Raw genomic sequence first — 24,487 nt, forward strand, 5'->3', positions numbered from 1 at the left:
GAACGCACTGGTCATAGCAAATACCCTCTTCCAACAACACATGTCCATGTCTACACATGGACATCACCAGATGGTCAATACCGAAATCAGACTGATTATATTCTTTGCAGCCAAAGATGGAGAAACTCTATATAGTCAGCAAAAACAAGACTGGGAGCTCACTGTGGCTCAGATCATGAACTCCTTATTGCCAATTCAGACTCAAATTGAAGAAAGTAGGGAAAACCACTAGACCATTCAAGTATGACCTAAATCAAATTCCTTATGATTATACAGTGGAAGTGAGAAATAGATTTAAGGGACTAGATCTGATAGATAGAGTGCCTGATGAACTATGGATGGAGGTTCGTGACACTGTACAGGAGACAGGGATCAAGACCATCCCCATGGTAAAGAAATGCAAAAAAGCAAAATGGCTGTCTGGGGAGGCCTTACAAATAGCTGCAAAAAGAAGAGAAGCAAAAAGCAAAGGAGAAAAGGAAAGATATAAGCATCTGAATGCAGAGTTCCAGAGAATAGCAAGGAGAGATAAGAAAGCCTTCCTCAGCGATCAATGCAAAGAAATAGAGGAAAATAACAGAATGGGAAAGACTAGAGATCTCTTCAAGAAAATTAGAGATACCAAGGGAACATTTCATGCAAAGATGGGCTCGATAAAGGATAGAAATGGTATGGACCTAACAGAAGCAGAAGATATTAAGAAGAGGTGGCAAGAATACACAGAAGAACTGTACAAAAAAGATCTTCATGACCAAGATAATCATGATGATGTGATCACTCACCTAGAGCCAGACATCCTGGAATGTTAAGTCAAGTGGGCCTTAGAAAGCATCACTACGAACAAAGCTAGTGGAGGTGATGGAATTCCAGTTGAGCTATTTCAAATCCTGAAAGATGATGCTGTGAAAGTGCTGCACTCAATATGCCAGCAAATTTGGAAAACTCAGCAGTGGCCACAGGACTGGAAAAGGTCAGTTTTCATTCCAATTCCAAAGAAAGGCAATGCCAAAGAATGCTCAAACTACCACACAATTGCACTCATCTCACATACTAGTAAAGGAATGCTCAAAATTCTCCAAGCCAGGCTTCAGCAATATGTGAACTGTGAACTTCCTGATGTTCAAGCTGGTTTTAAAAAAGGCAGAGGAACCAGAGATCAAACTGCCAACATCCGCTGGATCATGGAAAAAGCAAGAGAGTTCCAGAAAAACATCTATTTCTGCTTTATTGACTATGCCAAAGCCTTTGACTATGTTGATCACAATAAACTGGAAAATTCTGAAAGAGATGGGAATACCAGACCACCTGACCTGCCTCTTGAGAAACCTATATGCAGGTCAGGAAGCAACAGTTAGAACTGGACATGGAACAACAGACTGGTTCCAAATAGGGAAAAGAGTATGTCAAGGCTGTATATTGTCACCCTGCTTATTTAACTTCTGTGCAGAGTACATCATGAGAAACGCTGGGCTGGAAGAAGCACAAGCTGGAATCAAGATTGCCGGGAGAAATATCAATAACCTCAGATATGCACATGACACCACCCTTATGGCAGAAAGTGAAGAGGAGCTAAAAAGCCTCTTGATGAAAGTGAAAGAGGAGAGTGAAAAAGTTGGCTTCAAGCTCAACATTCAGAAGACTAAGATCATGGCATCTGGTCCCATCACTTCATGGCAAATAGGTGGGGAAACAGTGGAAACAGTGTCAGACTTTATTTTTTTTGGGCTCCAAAATTACTGCAGATGGTGATTGCAGCCATGAAATTAAAAGACGCTTACTCCTTGGAAGGAAAGTTATGACCAATCTAGATAGCATATTCAAAAGCAGAGACATTACCTTGCCAACAAAGGTCCGTCTAGTCAAGGCTATGGTTTTTTTCAGTGGTCATGTATGGATGTGAAAGTTGGACTGTGAAGAAAGGTGAGCACTGAAGAATTGATGCTTTTGAACTGTGGTGTTGGAGAAGACTCTTGAGAGTCCCTTGGACTGCAAGGAGATCCAACCAGTCCATTCTAAAGGAGATCAGTCCTGGCTGTTCTTTGGAAGGAATGATGCTAAAGCCGAAACTCCAATACTTTGGCCACCTCATGCGAAGAGTTGACTCACTGGAAGACTCTGATGCTGGGAGGGATTGGGGGCAGGAGGAGAAGGGGACGACAGAGGATGAGATGGCTGGATGGCATCACCAACTCGATGGACATGAGTTTGAGTGAACTCTGGGAGTTGGTGATGGACAGAGAGGCCTGGTGTGCTGCAATTTTATGGGGTCGCAGAGAGTTGGACTCAACTGAGCAACTGAACTGAACTGAAGAAATAATATATGTAAATTAATGTATCTGGATAATACATCAAGTATGGGGCCAGAATGTGCCCAGAACTGCTTTCTGTAAATCCAATGAGTGAGGCTTCTTCTGCTGATATGGAACAGAAGCAAGAATGACTGGAAATACTAAATTATAGGATTATATTGATGAACTAGAACTAAGTTTTTTTAAGTAGGAAGTTATCATTAACTAGGTTTTCTGATGAGCTGCGGGTTAATTTTTAAAAAGAATATCCCAGCTCTCATGCTTTCTTTCTTCTTCTTTTTTAATGCTTTGATCTTTTTAGTTGAAAATATTTTAAAAATGTGCATCTTCCTTTTCTGCTGAAACTAAAGAGCACATTATTCATTTACCAAGACTCCCCACGTGGGAAGGATCTTGAAGGTCCATGATGTGGTCGTTTCTAATTTTGCTGGCATGTGGGAGTGACGACTCAGCTGGTGAGGGCACCAGAATGGCATCTCCGATGGGCCATTCTCCTGTAGTCATCATAAAGGCATGAGCTCCCACAAAGTGAGAAAAAAACCAATTATTTCTTGGTGGAAAATCACCATGAAGTAAGCGAGAAAACTGATGAAATTGGAGAAGGTGGTTAATTTGTCTTATACAGATAAACATGGGAACCAGATGGTTTTTGATGGAAAACTGTGATTTGTGAGAAAGTAGAAGTCAATATAAATAGTTCTGAAGTTGCAAATTTGGGGGTTTGAGGTCTCAGCCTATTTGAATGTTGAGAATCTACTATATACACAGTGAAATACAACTGATTTCTTGATGATGAGGCTATGGTGGGGCCTCAGAATCACTACCATAGCATTGGAATAAGGAAGCCGGGTGTAGAGGGTGTGGGAAATTGGATTGTGCTTTAACTTCAGGGTGACTTAAATAAATCCTTAGTTTGTTCATTATTTGCTCTATGAAACTTAGAGATCAACTTCTAGGGATGAAAAAAAAAAAAACACCACCAAGTTCTTAACCGATTGTTCAGACTTAGTACATTCTACTCCATCTTTGAGTTATAGTATGGAGCTGCTTTACCTGATTAAAAAGAAATCAGTAACTTTTCATTAACAGGAGAGGTTAAACTAATGAAAAGTTCTGAAGTTTTTAATATAGCATCCTTTGTGGGAGCAGAGCCAGAGAGATTATGGTCACTACATAGTAACATTTCTAGGAAGATGAGGTGGGGTTAGTGGTTAACTGAGGTCAGAGACCACATAGAAGAAAAGACAGAGGAAAAATGGAAATAAAGCATAGCCTTTCATTGTTTTCTCCTATTTTTCATCTGCTGCACCTCTTATCCCTCCTTTCTGCAGTCAGACAAACGATAAGGAAAAACTCACACCATTCCTCTTCAGCCCTCCCCATTTCTCACATGGATGCACACAGACATATCCCTGGGGGCTAAGTTCATGAGTGACACCACTGCACCAGCCATGCTTGGGCAGTGAGTACCAGTATTAGCAATGCATTGTGCTATGCCTTCGTCCTGGGCCTGTCTGTTGGGAGAGGCTAGTTTTCATGCAGAACAGTGGCAGACACCAAAGGCCTCTTATAAACCCCATGGATCTATGGAGATCAAGACCCCATGCATGTTTACCTGGGGAGCCTGCCAGAGAGTCCCCTCTGCTGAAGGCGAAGGTTCGAGACACAGAGACAGGCACTAAAGAGTCAAGGATTTGTGAGTTGTGAAGGGGAAGATAAACACAAAAGGAGAGAGACAAAAAGCAAAGTGGGTGAGACAGTCTGCTCCTGGATCCTCACAACATCCCATTTCTCTGCCAAAGGGAGTCTTGCCTCTGGAAACATGGAAATTGCATCTTCTCACAAAGTCACTCTCCGGAAAGAAGAAAATAAACAGATTTTGCTGAAGTTCTTCCAGAAAGATGCACAATAATCTCAGAGGGGATGAGACCCACCAGTGACAAGAACAGGCAGTGCCCCAGCAGGGAGTATGCCTGGGCAGTGTTTCATTTGAGACGCCTTTTTGAGCCAGCACATGTGTTGGGAGCCCAGCAGTGCATCCCCGTGGGGCCCTCCGGACTGCCTGAGGGCTTCTCACCTGCGGAAGGGCTGAAAGCAAAATGCAAGCTCCTGCTAGGGGCATCCTCGAGGAAGAAGAGGCCATCTTCTGCCTCGGACTCCTAGGAGTTCCCTCTGTGGGCCCAGTGCTGGGGAGGAACTGCGCACAGCCAGAGCCTTGGGACACAGGAAGGGCAGTTTCTAGCAATCTTAATGTGAATCAACTTGATAAACTAAATCATAGTCACTTCTTAGCCAGTATAAGTGCTCCAAAGCACCTCTCTTCCTATCACCTTTTCCTTCTCTCTCTTTCCCCGTAGTCTGAAATGGTGCTGGCTATAACTTGGGGCCTGGGTGGAGTGGAATGTGTAGTAATATTCCAGTCCTTCACCAACCTTGATCCTGATCGAGCAGTATTTCCGGGAGGGAATCTGTCTTTATCCCTCTGATCATTCCCAGAGTCCCTTCCAAGAAACTAAATGAAGTCAGTCTGCAGGTGACAGGACTCTGAAATAGGTGGCTTTGGCAGTCTTGGTTGCTGCACCCAATGATTTGCCTGAAATTATCCAATAGTGTAAAGGGGAGAGGGGAGAGCCTTATCCTACCTGATAATCATTTATTTTGTCAAGTAATCATTCTTTGTCAAGGAATATTTAAATGGGCTCCTAGTGTTGCAAGACACACTGGAATAAGAAACCCCATCGTCTCAAGAAGAATTCTAGTGCTTCCAGTCCACAAATTAAACATGTCTCAGTCAAGCGAATAGGAGACTTGTTCTCTCCCACTTCCACACCCCTGTGGGCATCTGTTCTGGTCACGCTGAGCTCAGGCCCATTCCTCCGGATTACCAGGCTCACTCTGGTCCTCCTGGGTTCCCTGGCAATCAGAACCAAGACAAAGGAGACAGTGCTGATTGTGTTCCTTCACCCAGCACAGGAAAAGCAGAGCGACTGACTGAGAACCTCAGACTCAACTTTGAGGCATCGGTCAGAGGGCCAGTGTTCTGGCAAACTCATCATCTCATTTATCACCCTCAAGGCCGACACAGCTCTAGATTGGCATCAAGGACAGGGCTAGTTAGGTAGACTGAGACCCTACAAGAATCCACCACTTTGTGGTTCAGCCTTAAGCTCTTCCTTGACCTACCAGTAAGGTTCTTGGACAGTGAAAGATGCTGGGTGGCTGGACCTGGGCTGAGAGGTGGACCGGGAATAAGCAGGGGCAGGGGGGTAGTGCGGGTGGTCTTCGCAGTTATCCACACCTAACTCTATTAGGTGTGGAGGGCTTGTGGGGGAGAATGGAAAATGTCTCTATATCCGTACACGCTAATTTGATTTCTTTTTCCTCCTGAAGATGGATAAATAAAAATGCTCAGAAGTGTGGAGAGGGAAAGAGAGGTTAACGTTTCTTTTTAGTTAACCAGTTTTGAAGGAGAGATTACTATTGCAGGTTTATTTTGTCTCAATGATAAAATGGATTTCGATAGAAAGAACTGGAGACCAGTTCTGGAAGGACTGAGGAAACCAGATAACATTTTCCTACTACTAAAAAAAATTTTTTTAAAGAAAGAAAGTCATGTAAATTAGATGGGCTTGGGACCTTTACGCAGCGATTTACCCCTAGAGTCCCCACTTCTTTCAGTCTTTTTTTTTTTTTTTTTCTTTCAGTCTTATGTAAAGGCCAACACCTCTAGGTAACACTTTGAATCTCAGTAGTCACTCTACCTTGAGCAAGCACCAATGTGATGGATGGTGGAGACCTCCTTTAGAGAACCAAGGTCTACTTGGTCCTGTAGACCATCCCTCTCCCATATCTTGACTTCTTGTTCTGTGAACTGATGCTTCCTTCACCAACCTTAATTGAGATTTGTCGGTTTATATAACAACATACCAGGGATTTTTGTTACAGCCCTCCTTCCACATATGTAGGACCACTCCTTGGGTGTGGGCAGCTATTTCAATTTCTTTTAAGCTCTCTGTTGGGCCAGGATGGGAAATTACACTGTAAATTGTCCCAATATTCCCACGTAGAAACGACATCCTGGAACACATTGCATCTAAGATCTGTATTTCATTGTGCTGTTTGAACGAGTCAGGCCACTGGAATGCATTGAGGTAAATAATTGCATTGAGGTGATTCAGAGCAGGTCATTTCTTTAGTTTCTCTGTTAAAACAGTACCTACTTTTCAGGTGCCATGGATTGTGATTTCAAGCTTTGGGACCCTCTGATAAATCCCAATATAAAGTACTATGGAAGGTTTTTTTTTTTAATGATGAGAAAAAACACCCATTTGGCATTAAAATGGCCACCATAAAAACTAAGAGCTGAAAGCAATGCAAAATTCAGACTGGTGAATCAAAGACAAATCTAGAGAAATAATGCTTTCTGGATCACACTTATATCACAACAAATGCCATGCCCTCTAAACACAAGTACGATAACTGATGCAGGAAGCAGAGAAGGTAGAGCACAGAAGGGGCAGAGAACACCCACCAGCAGCCTGTGCCAGCCCCTGCCATCAGCATGCACGGCCAGCCACAGACCCCTCCCCACCTGCTGAGATGTGGTCAATGAGCAAAGAGAAGCAGATGAGCAACATACGTGCCAGCCTGGGGTTTACATCCTAAGATCTTGCTGTTACTGCTTACTAAATGCCACAGACACAATAACAGCATATTAAGGTCTGCAAGTAGAGGACAGAGGGTGGATTACCACAGCAGAGAAGGAACGGTTCAACCTCCAGCAGAGCACACAAAACCACCTGCTTGCATTCCCTGGCAGGTGACAGCAAATGGTGCCTCCCCTCACAACCTCCCTCGCTGGTCATTCATCATTTTGCACACAAGCAGAGAAGCAGCAGAAAACATTCTAGACTCTCAGAAACTAAGCCCCCCACCCCACCCCCGCCGTGGTCTGCGGGTACCTGGCAGAAAGCAGTGTTCCTGGCAGAGCATACAAAGAGGCTGCCAGCATTTGTGTTAGTCCCAGCCCAGGCTGAGAGTGGTCGGTCCGGGTCCCCAGACTGGGCTGAGGCAGGACCTTGGCAGGGAGGACGAGGGAGGGGTTTGAGAGATACATACGAAAGACAGAGGATCCAGCCAGACTTCCAACCTTCCGCACATCGTTATCTAAGGACAGAAGGATGCAGGGTGTTTCAGAGGCAATTCAGAAAACACACCTTCTTAGAGGAATTCTCCCTCTTCCATCCCACCCACAGCACCAGTCAACTCTGCAGAAATAGGTAATCAGGTGGACGTATAAAGAGTGAAATAAATGTGTCTTTTCATATTGAAAATTACCACATCCCTACCACTGGATAATGTTACAGTCTACCATGTACTTCCACTTCTAAAGTCCAGGAAGGTAAAAGGCTTGTCCAGGGTCCACAACAGCAGTCATGACTTGGAACCCAGATGCATTTTCTCCACTAGCTCACTGCTTCCCCAATAAGCTATGGCTTGGAAACTGGAATACCTGAGCAAGCAGTGGTCATGATGGCTGGGACACCATAGTAGGTGAAGGCTCCGTTCTCGAAGCGAAGGCCTTCCTTACCAACCTCCACCTCCACTTTACCCTGGAGAAAGAAGGAAGTGTGCTAAGGGTGTGGAAGAGCATGTCCAGCCCTTTTAGTGAAGATGACCCTAAGTACTTCTGTTTGGATAATAAGTGGACCTAAAATCTTATCATAGGAGAATGTGAATTCCATCCAGATATGTTTTTTTTTTTAACTATTTTATTTTATTTTATTTATTTATTTTTTTAATTTTAAAATCTTTAATTCTTACATGCGTTCCCAAACATGAACCCCCCTCCCACCTCCCTCCCCATAACATCTCTCTGGGTCAGCAGCTTGAACTTCAGGAGCCCTTGGCACTAAAGTTCTTGCTTAGTTAATAAAGCAGTATCCAGTCATGAACATGCAAGCTTTCCTTGAAGACTCTAATGGCTCCTTCATGAGGCAGGTCCAGCTAGCTCAGGACCCCATAAATCCCATAAACTTCCAGTGGTATAGTCTAAGACTAGACCATCTCTCTTATCTCTAGCTGAGATAAAGCCAGATTCTGTGAGAAGCTTGAGCATACGGTATGCTATTAGGGGTCTGAAACCGTGTATATGCACTGCACGGATTCATCCCAGACTCTACAAGGCCTGTACTATTTTTACCCCCAGTTTTATAGATGAATCAATTTTGAGGCTCATAAAGATTAAATAACTAAATCAAGGTTAGTTAACAAGTACCAATAATGGGATTTTAAAACTAGGTCTTTCCAATTTCTGAACCTACCCTCTTGCTCCTATATTTTACCCCCGCCAAGATTTATTTGAAAATGGTTACGTTTATATTAGGCATAAGACTCTACTCGCGTGCCTTGTGTTATATAAACAATGCAAACACCCTTCTCAATTTTCAACAGTAAAGAATGTGACTCCATTTCTGGAGAAGAAGGCATTTTAACGAGGCTATCTGGAAGGATGGGTTTGAGGCATATACTGTGTAGGAGCAGACAGGTGGCAGGGGGACTGTAACAGAGAGGCCCTTTCTAAGTCAATGTGAATTTAATTAGGATTTTAAGACAATCATTGTATTTAGGGTTCACCAGATTTTATCAGGAAGAGACGGTGAGTAGGGGCAGGGCTAACGGTGGAACCAAGCCAGGAGGAGGGGCTGGAATCATGCCTGACACTTATTTACAGGCCTCTCCACTTATTTACACCCTCTCAGGGCAGGGGGGATGACTGTACTCATGTGAGTACCAGCAAGATGCTGCACCTCTCTCATTTTCTTGTTTATTCCCTCATAGTCCCCTTTAGGAAAGGATTAAGGCACTGCAATGGTTGAAGTGTGGCAGAGAGAGTGGACGTGTCCCATGTGCCTCCAGAGAGCAAAGCAAGGACCAGTGGGTGGAAATCAGAGATGGTGAGATTTTGCTTGACAGAGAGAAGAGCTTAAAACAAGGAGTGTCTGAAATTTGGGAGCCAGTGCACAGTTGTATTCCTGGGCATGGCCAAGCAGAGACAAGAGGTGATAGGGATTTTGTAGGACACCAGTTTAGGAAGTTCAGCAGCAGAACCCCTTGGCTGGGAGTTACCCACTGCACTCCCAACCACAAACATTGCTGACATCAGACTAAGTGCCATAAAGATCCCATCACTCTAGGACGCCAGCCCGTCACACCTGTCTCCTGTGAGTCAGGGACAAACGCCCGCCCCAACTGGCCTTGCTCCCAAGGCAGCCTTTGAACCTGGCCCGGAGGAGGCGTGGGCATTCCTCTTCAGCCTGGAGAAGTCCTACCTTGCCCTTGGAGGGTCTAAGCCTTTCCCACTCACCTGCAGAAGCAGCACAAAGTAGTCCACGGGGCGGTTCCGCTGGTAGAGGTAGTGTTCCGGGGCCTTCTTGTTCTTCTCATCAAACTTCAGCTCCTGGATCACATTGGGATGTTTCAAGAGCCGGAGCAGGATCTTCTCCGAGAGGTACAGAGACTTAAACGGCTCCACTTCTAGAGGAGAGTGAAGGCAGGAGGAATCGGCAGCAGGGAGGAGTCAGGGTGGACACAACCAGAGCCATTCGCGCTCCACGCTCCATCCTGCAGTTCCCTTGGGTGGGTGGGGGTGGGGAGTGTCTTAAGCCCAAGTGTGCATCTTTGGGCCCTCTGGGGACATGGGTACCTGCACTGGCATTTCAGGTCCCTGTTTTGACAGTGTCAATTTTGTTATTAATTTTCTCGTTGACTTTATTTAAAGCTGCACATAGACTTAAAAAAGAAGAGAATCCTGCCATTTGTGACAGCATGGATGAACCTGGAGGAGCCAGGCACAGAGGGACAAATACTACATGATACCAGTTATATGATGAATCTAATATAGTCAAATTCATAGAAACAGAGAGTAGAATGGGCTGGGAGAAGGAGGTAATGGGGATACTAGTCAGAGGGTACAGAGTTCCAGTGATGCCAGATGAATAAATCCTAGAGACCTACTGCACAGCATATGGAGCCCAAGAACATGCTACACTGAAGACTCCTGAGAGGCCCTTGGGCAGCAAGGAGATCCAACCAGTCCATCCTAAAGGAAATCAGTCCTGAATATTCACTGGAAGGACTGATGCTGAAGCTGAAACGCCAATAATTTGGCCACCTGACGTCAAGAACTGACTCATTTGAAAAGACCCTGATGCTGGGAAAGATTGAAGGTGGGAGGAGGAGGGGATAACAGAGGGTGAGATGGTTGGATGGCATCACCTACTCAATGCACATGAGTCTGGGTAAACTCCAGGAGCTGGTGATGGACAGGGAGGCCTGGTGTGCTGCGGTCCGTGGGGTCGCAAAGAGTCGGACATGACTGAGCAACTGAACTGAACTGAACTTAAAATTTTGCTAAGATCTTATATTAACACACACACACACACAGACAAATAGTAATAACACATATAGAAGGTGGCAGGAAACTTTTGGAAGTGATGTTTATATTTATGGCACAGATTATGATGATGGTTTTATGAATGTATGTGTATCTCCAAGCTCATCAAGATGTTTACATTAAATATGTACCATTTTTTGTATGTCAACTATATTGCAATATAGTGGTTTAAAAAGCAGCTGGAGTCGGACATGGATAAGTAAGCCACGTGAGTGCTAAGTGCTAAGTCACTTCAGTCGTGTCCGACTCTGTGCGACCCCATAGACGGTGGCCCACCAGGCTCCCCCGTCCCTGGGACTCTCCAGGCAAGAACACTGGAGTGGGTTGCCATTTCCTTCTCCAATGCGTGAAAGTGAAAATTGAAAGTGAAGTCGCTCAGTCATGTCCGACTCTTAGCGACCCCATGGACTGCAGCCTACCAGGCAATGGCACCCCACTCCAGTACTCTTGCCTGGAAAATCCCATGGATGGAGGAGCCTGGTAGGCTGCAGTCCATGGGGTCGTGAAGCCATGTGAACATGACTAAAAATGTTTTTGTTTTAATGCTATGATCAAATGAAATACAGAGAATTTGATCTGACTTATTTGTATGATGTATATCTGTTGAGTAAAATGAAATTTCAAGTTAACAGGAACACTTAATTATTTAAGTGGAAAGTTCTCAATAAGAAGCATCATTGCATTGTATTTACATATTAATAGGTATTATTCTATACTATATTATTATGTTACGTTATACTACACTATTACATTATGGCATATCATTATATTTACAGATATATCTGCTTTGTTCTAGGAAGTCAGATATTCAGTTGAGATCTGCAGTCAACATTGAAAGACTGTATTAGAACTATAATTACATGTTAGATCAGAACTATATTACATGTTTAAAACCCTAAAGAAGCTCCAATTTAAAGTTTTCTACCTTTTAGCATCTGGAACAGTACTAGCATTCATTATGACTCAATAAATACATGCTGGATTAATTAAACAGTGAACTTACTAATGTGTGTGATCGTTATAGGTCAGCACATTAATTAGGCATGAATGAGAAGATCAGACAGTTCAAAGAAAATTTTACCTTCTTTACAAGAAGGAGAAGTTTATCTTTGGATCCTCTCTTTTTTTTTTCTCTAAAGATTCTGGGATTCACAATCCACGTCTGTATTTGAAGAACTCATAGATCACAGGCCTACATGGCCCCTGGAGAGTCTGGGCCCCAGGGCCTTTGTAGCTACATAGGACATCACCTGTCCCTCCCAGATGAACCCTCTGGGCCACCAACCCCCACCATGAAGCAGGTAGAGGAAGGGAAAGTGCAGCGGTGGATTCCTCAGCTCTTTTCTCAAGTAGAAGAGAGAAAAGCAGAGTTGCATCATACTCACTTACCCCAAGAAGATCGGAGGCTGAAAACGAGCAAATGTAGGGTCCTGTTGCCCCTGCCCAAGGATAACCTCCTCTTCTGGAACAGAGGTTCTCAGTCCCTGCACTGGACTCACGTTACAAGGTATTAAGGATGACTGGTGCCTGGGTCCCACCCTCCAGAGCTGCCCTGTCTGCCTGGGGTGGAGGTGCAGGAGGGCAGGGCCATCATACCTGTGGCCATGAAGCGGTGTGTGGCCAGCAGAAGCTGTGGCGAGATCTTCACCCTCATCTCCGAGTCGGAAAGCTTAAACAAGGAGAAGTCGTGCCGCTTCCTCTCCCTGTGTGGGACCCTCTGCTTTTTCCGATTGTCTGCTGTGGGGACAGGGGACAGACGGCAACCATCTCAGAGCCACTGTTGATTTTTGGAGGTTTCACCTGAGACAGGTCCTTTGGGATCATGGGGATTTCTGGAAAGTGTCAACAAGTCTCTGTATTAATTGCGCTGAAGTGGTGAACAGTGGAAAAGAGGAAGGCCAGCCTGGGGCTCCCAAGTTCAGGCTTCTAAGACTGGCTCCCCTGCTTATGAGCTGTGCAGCATCTCTAAGCATCACAGTCTTGTGTGCTTTAATGTATACAATAAAGTTAGTGATTAATCATAACTCTTCTCATAAGTTTAGTGCCTGCATGCTTAGTCACTCCATCGTGTCTGACTGTATTTAACCCCAGGGACTGGAGCCTGGCAGGTTCTTCTGTCCGTGGGATTCTCCAGGCAAGGATACTGGAGTGGGTAGCCATTCCCTTATTCAGGGTCTTCGAAACTCAGGGAAAGAACTCAGGTCTCCTGCATTGTAGGCATATTCTTTACCATCTGAGCCACCAGGGAAGCCTCATAAGGTTAACGATTAATCGTAATTTTTCTGCTCATCTCAGGTAGTTATTATGAGACTCCCATTATAATCTATCTGTGAAATGCTTACAAATAACTGTATGCTTACAAAAAGGCCTTCACACACAAGGGACTTGTGTTCTTAGCATCAAGGACTATGGCAGGGCCTGGGGGGTTTCTGCCTTGGCCATACTCCTGTCCCCAGAGCTGGACTCACCTGGTCTCTTCCCACTGATTTAAACCATGCTCTGAGCAGTACTGAGGGATGCCACCCAAAGGAGGAGGGGGGTGGTCACTCCCTCTTTCCACTCACAATTCTCTTGCTTCAACCCTGGCCCCTCCACTGGGAGAGAATTGGGGGAAATTAAGGAAAGAAGGAGAAAAAATGCAACTAGCTCTATAATCCATAAAGGTGAGTTCTCCAGGTGGGGGCCTCAGGCAGGACTATTGTGATTATTGATAGAAAAAAATCTCTGCTTTTTCCAATTTAATTTTTCTTCTTGCTTTTTAAAATCTTCTCTCTCTCTCTCTCTCTCTATATATATATATATATATTTTTTTCCCCCAGGGGGTGACTTCCCTGGTGGTCCAGTGGCTAAGACTCCACGCTCCCAAGGCAGGGGGCCTGGGTTTGACCCCTGGTCAAGGATCTAAGTGGAGAAGGCAATGGCACCGCACTCCAGTACTCTTGCCTGGAGAATCCCATGGATGGAGGAGCCTGGTAGGCTGCAGTCCATGAGGTTGCTAAGGGTCGGACATGACTGAGCAACTTCACTTTCACTTTTTACTTTCATGCATTGGAGAAGGAAATGGCAACCCACTCCAGTGTTCTTGCCTGGAGAATCCCAGGGATGGGGACGCCTTGTGGGCTGCCATCTATGGAGTCACACAGAGTTGGACACGACTGAAGCAACTTAGCAGCAGCAGCAGCAGCAGCAGCAGCAGCAGCAGGGATCTAAGATACCAAATGCCACAACAAAGTGTTTGCATGTTGCAACTAAAAAGATCCTGAGGGCTGCAACCAAGACCTGACACAGTCAAATGAATCAATAAAAATCTGTTTTGGGGTAAAGGTCATATGTCTCTTGCTTTCCCTTAGTACTGAGTAAAATATTGAAACTTTAGCCTATCTTAACCTGTGCTAGGGGAGCACAAAAGCAGATTAGGGTTTTTCTAAAGTTGGCCTGGAGCAAAACAGCAGTGCAGGGAACTCTCAGTGCAGGCTGAATAGACACAGTAGAAATGAAAGGGAGAAAACTCCAGGGGACGGGCTCCCTGGGACTCTCCCCCTCCTGATTTCGCTCTGCCACGTGACTGAGTTCCCTTCTAGAAGGAAGAAAGTGCCTTCCTCCATACTGCTCTTCTGCTCTCTTCTGGGCCTGCCTTGGACTCCTGGCCCCAGCTTTAAGTCTCCTTGTGTCTGGTTGCCACAAATGGTGAGATCCCACAGTGAGATCCAGGCTCAGCTCCCCTCGGGGTCAGGATCTGGGGAGAAGCAACACAGTAGTCCTGGCTCCTCAGCCTTCTCACCATTCTTAAGGATTCATGCTTATTTAAAAGAGTGGGAAAATTGTAACCCTCTCTTTTAAGAGAGGATGGTTTAGCAACAGAGCAGCAAATATATCTATCAGACCATTTTATCTGGTCTGATAAAATACCATTTATCTTTTCCATTACTAGTAAGTAACCTTCTGATTTATATGACGTGTCCGTCTAAATATTCCCTCTCTCTCCTGCATCAGAATGCTACCAAATAGTTAATCACCGGAGAATCAGTTTCCTCTGATCTCCCTCTTCATTCCTTCTATTTTATTTTATTTATTTTTAAAATCATTTTTTTTGATGTGAACCATTTTTAAAGTTTTTATTGAATCTGTTACAGTATTGCTTCTGTTCTATGTTTTGGTTTTCTTGGCCATGAGGCATTTGAGGTCTTAGCTCTCCAAGCAAGGATTGAACCCATACCACCTGCGTTGGAAGATGAAGTCTTGACCACTGGACTGCCAGGGAAGTCCCCATTTCTTCTATTTTAATAATGAGTATTGGAAGATCAGGTTGTTGAGATAAATGCCCTGCTGCTGCTACTGCTGCTAAGTCGCTTCTGTCATGTCCGACTCTGTGCGACCCCATAGACGGCAGCCCACCAGGCTCCCCTGTCCCTGGGATTCTCCAGGCAAGAACACTGGAGTGGGTTGCCATTTCCTTCTCCAATGCATGAAAGTGAAAAGTGAAAGTGAAGTCGCTCAGTCGTGTCCGACTCTTCACGACCTCATGGACTGCAGCCCACCAGGCTCCTCTGTCCATGGGATTTTCCAGGCGAGAGTACTGGAGTGGGGTGCCATTGCCTTCTCCGGACAAATGCCCTAGGAAGAGCTTACTCAGACTGTTGTCACTACTATTAACGTCAGCCACTAACACTTTAGTGTGAATGTTTTCTCCAATATATCTATTGAGATATAGACTGGGATTTCTAAATCTAGAGCAGAGTGACACTCAGAGGTGGAGAAGGGAGAAAGGATTGGGGGATGGAGAGATCAACCCCTATTTTAAGGTGATGAGCTAGGCCAGGGCTCCACTGCAACAGCAGACACCGTGACGCTCCTGCTATGTTTCATCAAGGCTTGGCCCACCTTGGTCTGATCTCTTCTCACCCCAAAGGCAAGCACTCTTTCTGTACCACTCACTGCCTTAGAGTCTTGAAGTTTTTTCTACTAGGAGCTTGTCTCTGAACAGTTGCCTCTAGCAAACCAAGGACACAGATCTGGAATGGGTTCTCTGAGGGGAGGATGGGGACTGCTGTCCCACTTGATGAAATTGGGAGGAGGGGACACTTACTGGCCTAGGAACTCCCATGGATTTGATAACACTCCCATTTTTGAGGAAAGCAGGCCTTTGCAATGTTTGTAAGCAAAGCTTTGATAAGTCTCAGTAACGAAAGCAGTCACTATCGCAGGGAGGAACCTGTGTTGTTCCTGAGGGGGAGTGGGGAGGAGGGTGAGGAGACAAGACCAGAGCCAGGGATGGAAAGGGAGTAGGGGGGCCAGGCAGCAGGGCTGAAAACACACAAGAGCAGCGTCTAAAAGGACGACTTAGTTTGGCTTAGGTAGTGCTGGGTGATGTCATGAGTCTCCACAGCACGCTGATGTTGTGAGTGAATCATGAGTGAACCCCCAGGGATGCCAGGGTCTGTGTCCAGGTGGACAAAGAGACAAACCAGGACCAACACAGGGGACAGAAACAAGGGCAGAGAGGTCATCCAAGGTGCACTTCATTTCCTCCATCCAAAGGCCAGGAGGTCCCCTTTTCATAGTCTTGGCTCTGTTCCTGAAGGTTCTCTCTTGATAAACATTTAGCTAGCATACTCTCAGCGACTCATTGGTGGTTCAAACTGGGGCATCTTGCCATGCCAGGCCCTGGCAGGAGAGGGCTGACACACAGCAACACTTGGGGCTTGTCCTGACCCCCTTTCACACTGTCCATTAAATTAAGCCAGCTCTGAGAACCTCAGAGGAAAATGTGATGGCTTTGGACAAGAGCCACTTACTGTAGAGGTCAGTTTCATCCAGGATCTCTGACTTGATGATCTCCTCTATGATGTCCTCCAGTGTGACGATGCCCATCACCTCGTAGAAGGGGTCCCCTTCTCCCTCGTTATTCACCCGCTGGACAATGGCCAGGTGAGACTTTCCTAGAGACAAAGGCAGTCACAGTGAAGCATCTGGGATATTTTCAGAGAACTTTCCTCGTGAGAAAACGATACTAAATTGCTCTCTGACGAATCTTGGGACTGAACCGCTGAACCCATTCCAGGATCTCTTTAAAATATGAAGTTTGTGTAAAACCTCTTATAAATGCAAACTTTATACTTTTATATCACTATCTCTTTTGAAGCAAGTTACTTGGGCTTCCCTGGTAGTCCAGTGATTAAGAATTTGTGTGCCAATACAGGGCATGTGGGTTCGATCCATGGTCTGGGAAGATTCCACATGCCTGGAAACAGCTAAGCCTGTGTGCCACCACTACTGAGCCTGTGCTCTAGAGCCCACGTGCCGCATCTAGAGAAAGCCCATGTGTGGGAACAAAGATCCAGTATAGCCACAAGTAAACAAATAAATAGAAAGTTACCTGATATACACAATGCCATTTCATCTCCTGTAATTTTCCTATATTAAGAAGTATATCTAAGCTGAAGGAGGATGAATAATCTAATTGAGAAAATTAGAATTTGGAGTTAGAAGAACTAGGTTAGAAGCCTGCAAACCTCCTCGCCCCCATCACTAACTATCTTAGTGACTATTTGTGCGACTCACCCTGGACAAACCAGTACATTAAACCTGTACTGAATCTCAAGCTTCTCATCCAGCATTAGAGGATAATACTAAAATGGTGATTTTCAATATGGCTCCCAGAGGCTTTGATATGCCTCCCATTGAGAAGCGTGGTCTAATCAACTCCCTTGAGTCTGGGCAGGCTTGTGACTGCTTCAATCAATCGAGAACAGGGAAAGTGCAAGTGTTAGTTGCTCACTTGTGTCTGACTCTTGGCGACCCCATGGACTGTAACCCACCAGGCTCATCTGTCCATGAAATTCTCCAAGCCCAGGGGATCTTCCTGACCCAGGGATCAAGCCCGGGTCTCCTGCCTTGCAAGAAGATTCTTTACCACCTGAGCCACCAGGGAAGCTCAGAGAACAGAGAAGTGTCTGCAATGAGGCTTCTGAGAATGCATCATAAAAGGCATATAGCTTCTGCTGCAGAAATACTCTAAGAAGTCTGATGACTACTGTGAGGCCATCATGGTGAAGGGGACCTATGTCAGTGCTTAGGTGACAGTCCCAGCTAAGCCTGGCCTTTCTGCCATCCCATCAAAGTGCCAGACAGGTTAGAGAAGAAGCCTTCTATGGCAGTGGATCCTGCCCCACCTGCTGGCATTCTCCCCAGTCATCTAAGACATTTCTAATCACAGGCACAATCACTGTGAAGCAGAGAGAAGCAAGTCCCACTGAATTCCTGACACAGGAATCTGTGAGCATGATAAAATGGTTGTTGTTTTATGCTTCCAAGTTTTGAAGTGGCTTGTTAATAGCAGAGGTAACTAGGACAATCAATTTCCATCCAGTGATTGTGGAGTTCAAATGACCTAGTGGATGTGTCCAGGATCAGTTGCACAGATAGTCACTAGGGTAGTTAGGGAAGAGGGGCAGGGAGGTTTCCATGGTGTGAAGGCACTGTGTAAACTACAATATGTCATAGGCAGTTTAGTTAACTTACTGCCCAACAACTGACTAACAGCAGTTAACATTTATTGAGATAACTACAGGCCAGGTACTATTTGGAGCACTTTACATGTATCAGTTCATTTCATCCTCATAACAACCCCTGAGACAAGTACCATTATTATTCCTATTTTACAAACGAAACAACTGAGGCACAGGTTGGTTAACTAATAAGCCTAAAGTTACAGTCTGTAAGTGGCAAAGCTAGACTTTGTGAACCCAGGTAAATTGGTTTTTGGTCCTAATCTAGAGACTGTCTTACCTGAGTCCTGCTTCACCTTGGTTTATTTTCATCCTCTGATAGATGCGTTTTCTGGATATGTTTCTAAAAGGACAATCTGGGTGGTTGTTTTCCTTGGCTAAGAAAACATCTCCTTAAATTAGGAGACTATCTAGGGTACTGATTCAGATGTTATTCTTGCGCCGCCTCCCCAAGAAAGGAAGTTCATGCCTTATCACTGCTACCCTGTATAAGCTTTTGCTTGCCCACTGTTAGAAATATCAGAGTAGTAAGCTTGCCAGGGCATAATTAACCCTTAAAATTTAAACAACATGAATTTCTGTTTCAAATACTTCAAATCGCAAGATAGCTACTTATTGGGATTTTTAACGGGACAGATGGCATCTATATCACTCAAAAATAGTCTCTAATTTCCTCTCCACCTTCAACTTATCCTGCGACTTACTCCCAAACTGACTTGATCAGGCCACTCCCCCGCTCAAACACCCTCCCTAGTGTGCACAAAGTCAAATCTAGGCTCATTAGTTTGGTATTCTTAAGACTGTAAAATGTAGCACCTCCCTGTCTTTCTAACTGCATGCCCTACCACATCCTCCAAATATTCCTGCTCCAAAGGAGCTGCGTTACCTCCAGCTCCTAACTTCCTCCACGCCCATTTTCCAGGCGCTCACTCACACTGTTTCCTTTTCCCATTCTGTCTCCATTGGACCTTCAAATTTCAGCTCAGTGCCAGCTCTTCAAGAAAGCTCTCCTGGATTTGCCCCATTCTGAATCTGAAATCTGAATCAACCTTTCCTTGCCTGTGTTTCTAAGCCCTTGATAACTCCATTAAAGCACTTATCACAATTTGCTGCTTCTCATAACTTACAATGTGTGTGTCCTCTACAGCAGCAGTCCCCAAACTTTTTGGCACCAGGGACTGGTTTCGTGGAAGACAATTTTTCCATGGATGGGGAGGGGGATGGTTTTGAGATGATTCAAGTGCATTACACTTACTGTGCATTTTATTTTAATCTAATGCTGCCACTGATCTGACAGGAGGTACCAGTCCATGGCCTGGAGGTTGGGGACCCCTGCTCTACTGGGCCTACGTGTCTTCCTCAGATTGTAAGATTCTTCAGGACAAAGGCTCACACACTTAGTCAGGGTTTTCTCTACACAACAGGCAGCCAATAAGTGCCTGATGAACTGAACTAAGACTGAATAAAAGTCCAGTTTATGTAATACATGATATTAAAACCAGACAAAACCCTTTTTAAAAACTAAAATACAGTGTGTTTAAATTAACATTTAAACTGAATCAGTGGTTCTAAAATTATTCTTTGAAACAACTACATCCTGCCCAATTGGATTGAAGTGTTTTGTAGCTTAAATTAGATTATGTTAATTGTTAGGATGTGCTCAATTTAAAATTGTTTTTTTTAACACATGTTCTTAAATTTCTGGCACCTGCTCTCACTTTTCTGCTAACATGTGCTAGCAGATGACAAAACAAATGACTAGCATAATGGAAAAAGTTGGAAAAGTGATTTCTTAAAATTATTTTCTATAATTGGATAATTTTTTGTTATGTGAAACCCAGAATATATATAATACAGCCGTACTTCCTGCCACTAAGAGGTTAGTTCATATAATGGGATTACATAAATCAACATCTTATGTTGTTTCACAAGAAGTGTCCTAACTTCCATGTGAAAATCCACCTTTGGTCTACACATTTCAAGGTCAATTTGAGGACAAACGATATGATCATCAGGGAATAATGATTTCAAGTCCTAATTATATGATATTCAAGACAATGTACTTGTGTAATCTATTTAGAAATATTTTATAATTCACAATCAGCCTTTATGAGTCCGTCAAGTGCCTGTAGAGATCTACAAATGAAGGAAGTCATTGTTTCTTGGGGACAGACTGGAATAGGAATCAATAATCACATAACCCTGTTCTGAGCTGACAATGGGACAAGAAAGCCAGCTGTTCCCATGACACACATACCCCAGGTCCTTCCCCCAAAGCAGCTGGCCTTGGAGACGCAACTCCTGGCACTCCTCCTCTTCCTGGGCCCCAGAAGTGCTGGGGAGCTGTGGGCCTGGGATGGAGTAGGTTCATGTCTCTATTAGAGATCTTACCAAGCCTGAGGGATGACCTATGAGTATTCAAAACTGCACCAGTGGGGGGTCAAATTTCACAAGTGTTTCCATCTTTTGCTGGGCAAAAACTGGTTTCTAACATGCTTTATTTCTCCTCCCATGGATGAGTGCTGTGTTTACTTCCAAATGGCACACTTGAGGGAGTGGCTTCAGTCTTGGTTAATCCCCGCTGATGTCCTTCTATGAGATTCTGTGAATGCTGTCCCTCTACAGACTAGCAGAATTTCTCAAGTTCCCTCTCACAACCACTAGCCGATTGATTTCAATTTCCTTCCAACTTACTAGAAATTTGGGTATCTGTGAAAGAAATTTAAAATATCAATAACCTCAGGTATGCAGATGACACCACCCTTAAGGAAGAAAGTGAAGAACTAAAGAGCCTCTTGATGAAAGTGAAAGAGGAGAGTGAAAAACATTTAAAAAACTAAGATAATAGATTCTGGTCCCATCACTTCATGGAAAATGGATGGGGGAACAATGGAAACAGTGAGAGACTTTATTTTCTTGGGCTCCAAAACCACTGCAGATGGTGACTGCAGTCATGAAATTAAAAGATGCTTGCTCCTTGGAAGAAAAGCTATGACAAACCTAGACAGCTTATTAAAGAGTAGAGACATTACTTTTCCAACAAAGGTCCATCTAGTCAAAGCTATGGTTTTTCCAGTAGTCATGTATGGATGTGAGAATTGGACTATAAAGAAAGCTGAGTGCCAAAGAATTGATACTTTTGAACTGCAGTGTAGAAGACTCTTGAGAGTTCCTTGGATTGCAAGGAGATCAAACCAGTCAATCCTAAAGGAAATTAGTCCTGGATATTCATTGGAAGGACTGATGCTGAAGCTGAAACTCCAATATTTTGGCCACCTGATGCCAAGAACTGATTCCTTGGAAAACATCCTGATGCTGGGAAAGATTGAAGGCAGGAGGAGAAGGGGATGACAGAGAATGAGATGGTTGGATGGAATCACCGACTTGATGGACATGAGTTTGAGCAAGCTCTGGGAGTTGGTGATGGACAGGAAGCCTGGCATGCTGCAGTCCTTGGAGTAGCAAAGGGTCAGATATGACTGAGCAACTAAACTGAACTGTGAAATAATTTAGGTTAATGATGATGAACATTAACATTTATATAGAACTAACAATTTGTTAAGATGTTTCATACAGGGTACAGGAGAGTCATGGACATTGTGAGAAGATTTCCTGAGAACTGTGAGAAGCCTTCACTTTGTGAATTAGAGATGTTCGGCCCTGCTTTCTCCAGAATCTATTGAGAGACAATAGGAACTGTGTCATATACAAGTGTTTCTTATGCATATTTTGAAGCAAGATAGCTTCTTTCTCAACTTCTGGATTCTCTCTCATTGGGTGCCCACTTTACTTGAAGAATTGAAAAAGACTATTTCTTTAGGATTGTTACTGTAAACAAGATGGTACGTGGAGAACAGCAACACTGTGTTGAACTGCTGAGGGTGCTTTGCTCAGTACTTTGCTCTGCACACTCCCAGCCTATAGGTAAGGCCAAAGCAACTGGGTCCCTGGAAAAATCACTCTTCCTTTTGCTAAAAATAGTCAAAGTGAAAAAATTTAAGTTTGCTAATTCCAAGGCCCTATTTGATCTGATTAAGATATAAAGACTCAGGGCTTACTTGGTGATCGAGTGGTTAAGAATCCATCTGCTAGTACATGGGACATGAGTTCGATCCCTGGTCCGGGAAGAATCCACATGCTATAGAATAATTAAGCCTTTCCACTGCAACTACTGAGCCCATGTGCCTAGAGCCCACCCTCTGTAGTAAGAGGAGCCACCATAATGAGAAGCCTGTTCACTGCAACTAGAGAAAGCCTGCATGTACTTAAAAAAAAGATACAATCAGGCAAAAGGTAATTCTTTAAACAGAAAACTCATGAACGCTACCACTTGATGAGGTATTTTAACATGTCCCTTGACCATACTACCATGGCACTGAACATCAACAGATGAAAATCTCTGGGTTGAACTGAAAGATAAGGAAACAATGGATTTTATTGCAATGCACTTTTTAGAAATTAAGGCAACAGCTGTCTCTGTTGTACGAATACATTTCATTCTGGTTCAGTAGTGTTCTACTTCTGAACTGGTAGCTACTGGCTTGAATGCCTGCCATGTTCCTGGTATCCAGCCTCAGCAGAAGCCCCAGTCCTGTCCTGATGATTTGGCCTGTTGACATGCCTTTTGTGGCTTCCAGCAGCTGTAGACTCCTTAAGCCTTGATTTGTTGCCCTTTAGGCTACTTGCTCGGAGAAGGCAATGGCACCCCACTCCAGTACTCTTGCCTGGAAAATCCCATGGATGGAGGAGCCTGGAGGGCTGCAGTCCATGGGGTCGCTGAGGGTCGGACACGACTGAGCAACTTCACTTTCACTTTTCACTTTCTTGCATTGGAGAAGGACATGGCAACTCACTCCAGTGTCCTTGCCTGGAGAATGCCAGGGACGGGGGAGCCTGGTGGGCTGCCGTCTATGGGGTCACACAGAGTCAGACGCGACTGAAGCGACTTAGCAGCAGCAGCAGGCTACTCGCTTGGAGAATCCCAGGGACTGGGGAGCCTGGTGGGCTGCTGTCTATGGGGTCGCACAGAGTCAGACACGACTGAAGCGACTTAGCAGCAGCAGCAGGCTACTTCTTCTCAGACTCTGATTTGCAATCTTCAGCTCCATTGCTGTCTACAGCTCAATGAAACATGAAGTAGAGAATACACACCTATGGCTTAAGACTTGTTTGGACCACAGTGTTAGGATGATTTTGGTGGAAATGGAGAAGTAATCCTCAAAGAAGCATAACGGGTAAGAATATGGGATTCAGTTCAGTTCAGTCGCTCAGTCATGTTCGACTCTTTGCGACCCAATGAATCGCAGCACGCCAGGCCTCCCTGTCCATCACCAACTCCCGGAGTTCACTCAGATTCACGTCCATCGGGTCAGTGATGCCATACTAAAGCCCTCCATTAAGCAGGGCCACCTGGGGTAGAGGTATCCCAATGCTTTGGAATACATTCCACCTAGTTCAGTGTTTCTCAATGCTGGCTCTATACAAGAATCATCTAAGAAACTAACAAATACACTCTGAAGACTGGATCTCATGCCCAGACATCCTGATTTCATTTGTTTGGGATAGAGCCATGACTCCAATAGTTAAAAACATTCCTCAGGTAATATCAATGTTCAGCCAACTCTGAGAATTATTACTTGCTTTACAGTCACGGTTCTCAAAGAGTGGTCCCTGGACTATCAGCATCACTTGAAATGCAAATTCTCAGACCCCACTCTAGACCTAGTAAATCAGAATCTCGGGGGGTACAGTCCAGCGATCAGTGGTTTAATAAGCTTTTAGCTGGTTATGATGCAGGCTAAAGTTTGAAAACCACTGGTTTATAGGTAGGCTCTATGGCACTCTGGTTATTTTTCTGATGACCTCTACTGAGGAAGAGAAACAAGCACTGAGATTTCTAATACAATCCTCTTCCTTTCTGTGTACTTGGTTTAAGTCACAAGATGTTAAGTACTCATGAAAGGAGAGAAAAGAACCTCCTGGACAAATGATAGTTGTGTAGCAAGCTGATGAATGCTTTCTCTCATATGATGTGGTGGTTATGGTATTTTGTTACAGGGCACCGAGTGGCAGGTGACTCTTTCATGCTGAGCCTGGAAAGAAGTTTCTTTCTTTTTTTTTTTTAATATAAATGTATTTATTTTAATTGGAGGCTAATTACTTTACAATATTGTATTGGTTTTGCCATACATTGACATGAATCTGCCACGGGTGGG

General features: G+C 44.4%; 1 protein-coding gene across 4 annotated transcripts in view; it reads right to left on the reverse strand.

The window, feature by feature from the left end:
- CNNM1 (cyclin and CBS domain divalent metal cation transport mediator 1) overlaps positions 1-24,487 on the reverse strand; it is a 70,707-nt gene that overhangs the window by 22,861 nt on the left and 23,359 nt on the right. For 2 of the 4 annotated variants that reach the window (XM_018041667.1, XM_018041666.1), the window contains exons 2-7: positions 16,560-16,703; positions 12,361-12,501; positions 9,676-9,845; positions 7,822-7,921; positions 7,428-7,475; positions 3,925-3,987 (exon numbers count right to left, since the gene is read on the reverse strand). In XM_018041667.1, coding sequence (XP_017897156.1) covers positions 3,925-3,987; positions 7,428-7,475; positions 7,822-7,921; positions 9,676-9,845; positions 12,361-12,501; positions 16,560-16,703 — 666 coding nt within the window. The remainder of the gene's footprint in view (positions 1-3,924; positions 3,988-7,427; positions 7,476-7,821; positions 7,922-9,675; positions 9,846-12,360; positions 12,502-16,559; positions 16,704-24,487) is intronic. The other 2 variants (XM_018041669.1, XM_018041668.1) reach the window with 1 other exon arrangement.

This window comes from Capra hircus, chromosome 26 (assembly GCF_001704415.2).
Source record: "Capra hircus breed San Clemente chromosome 26, ASM170441v1, whole genome shotgun sequence".
Lineage (NCBI taxonomy): Eukaryota > Metazoa > Chordata > Mammalia > Artiodactyla > Bovidae > Capra > Capra hircus.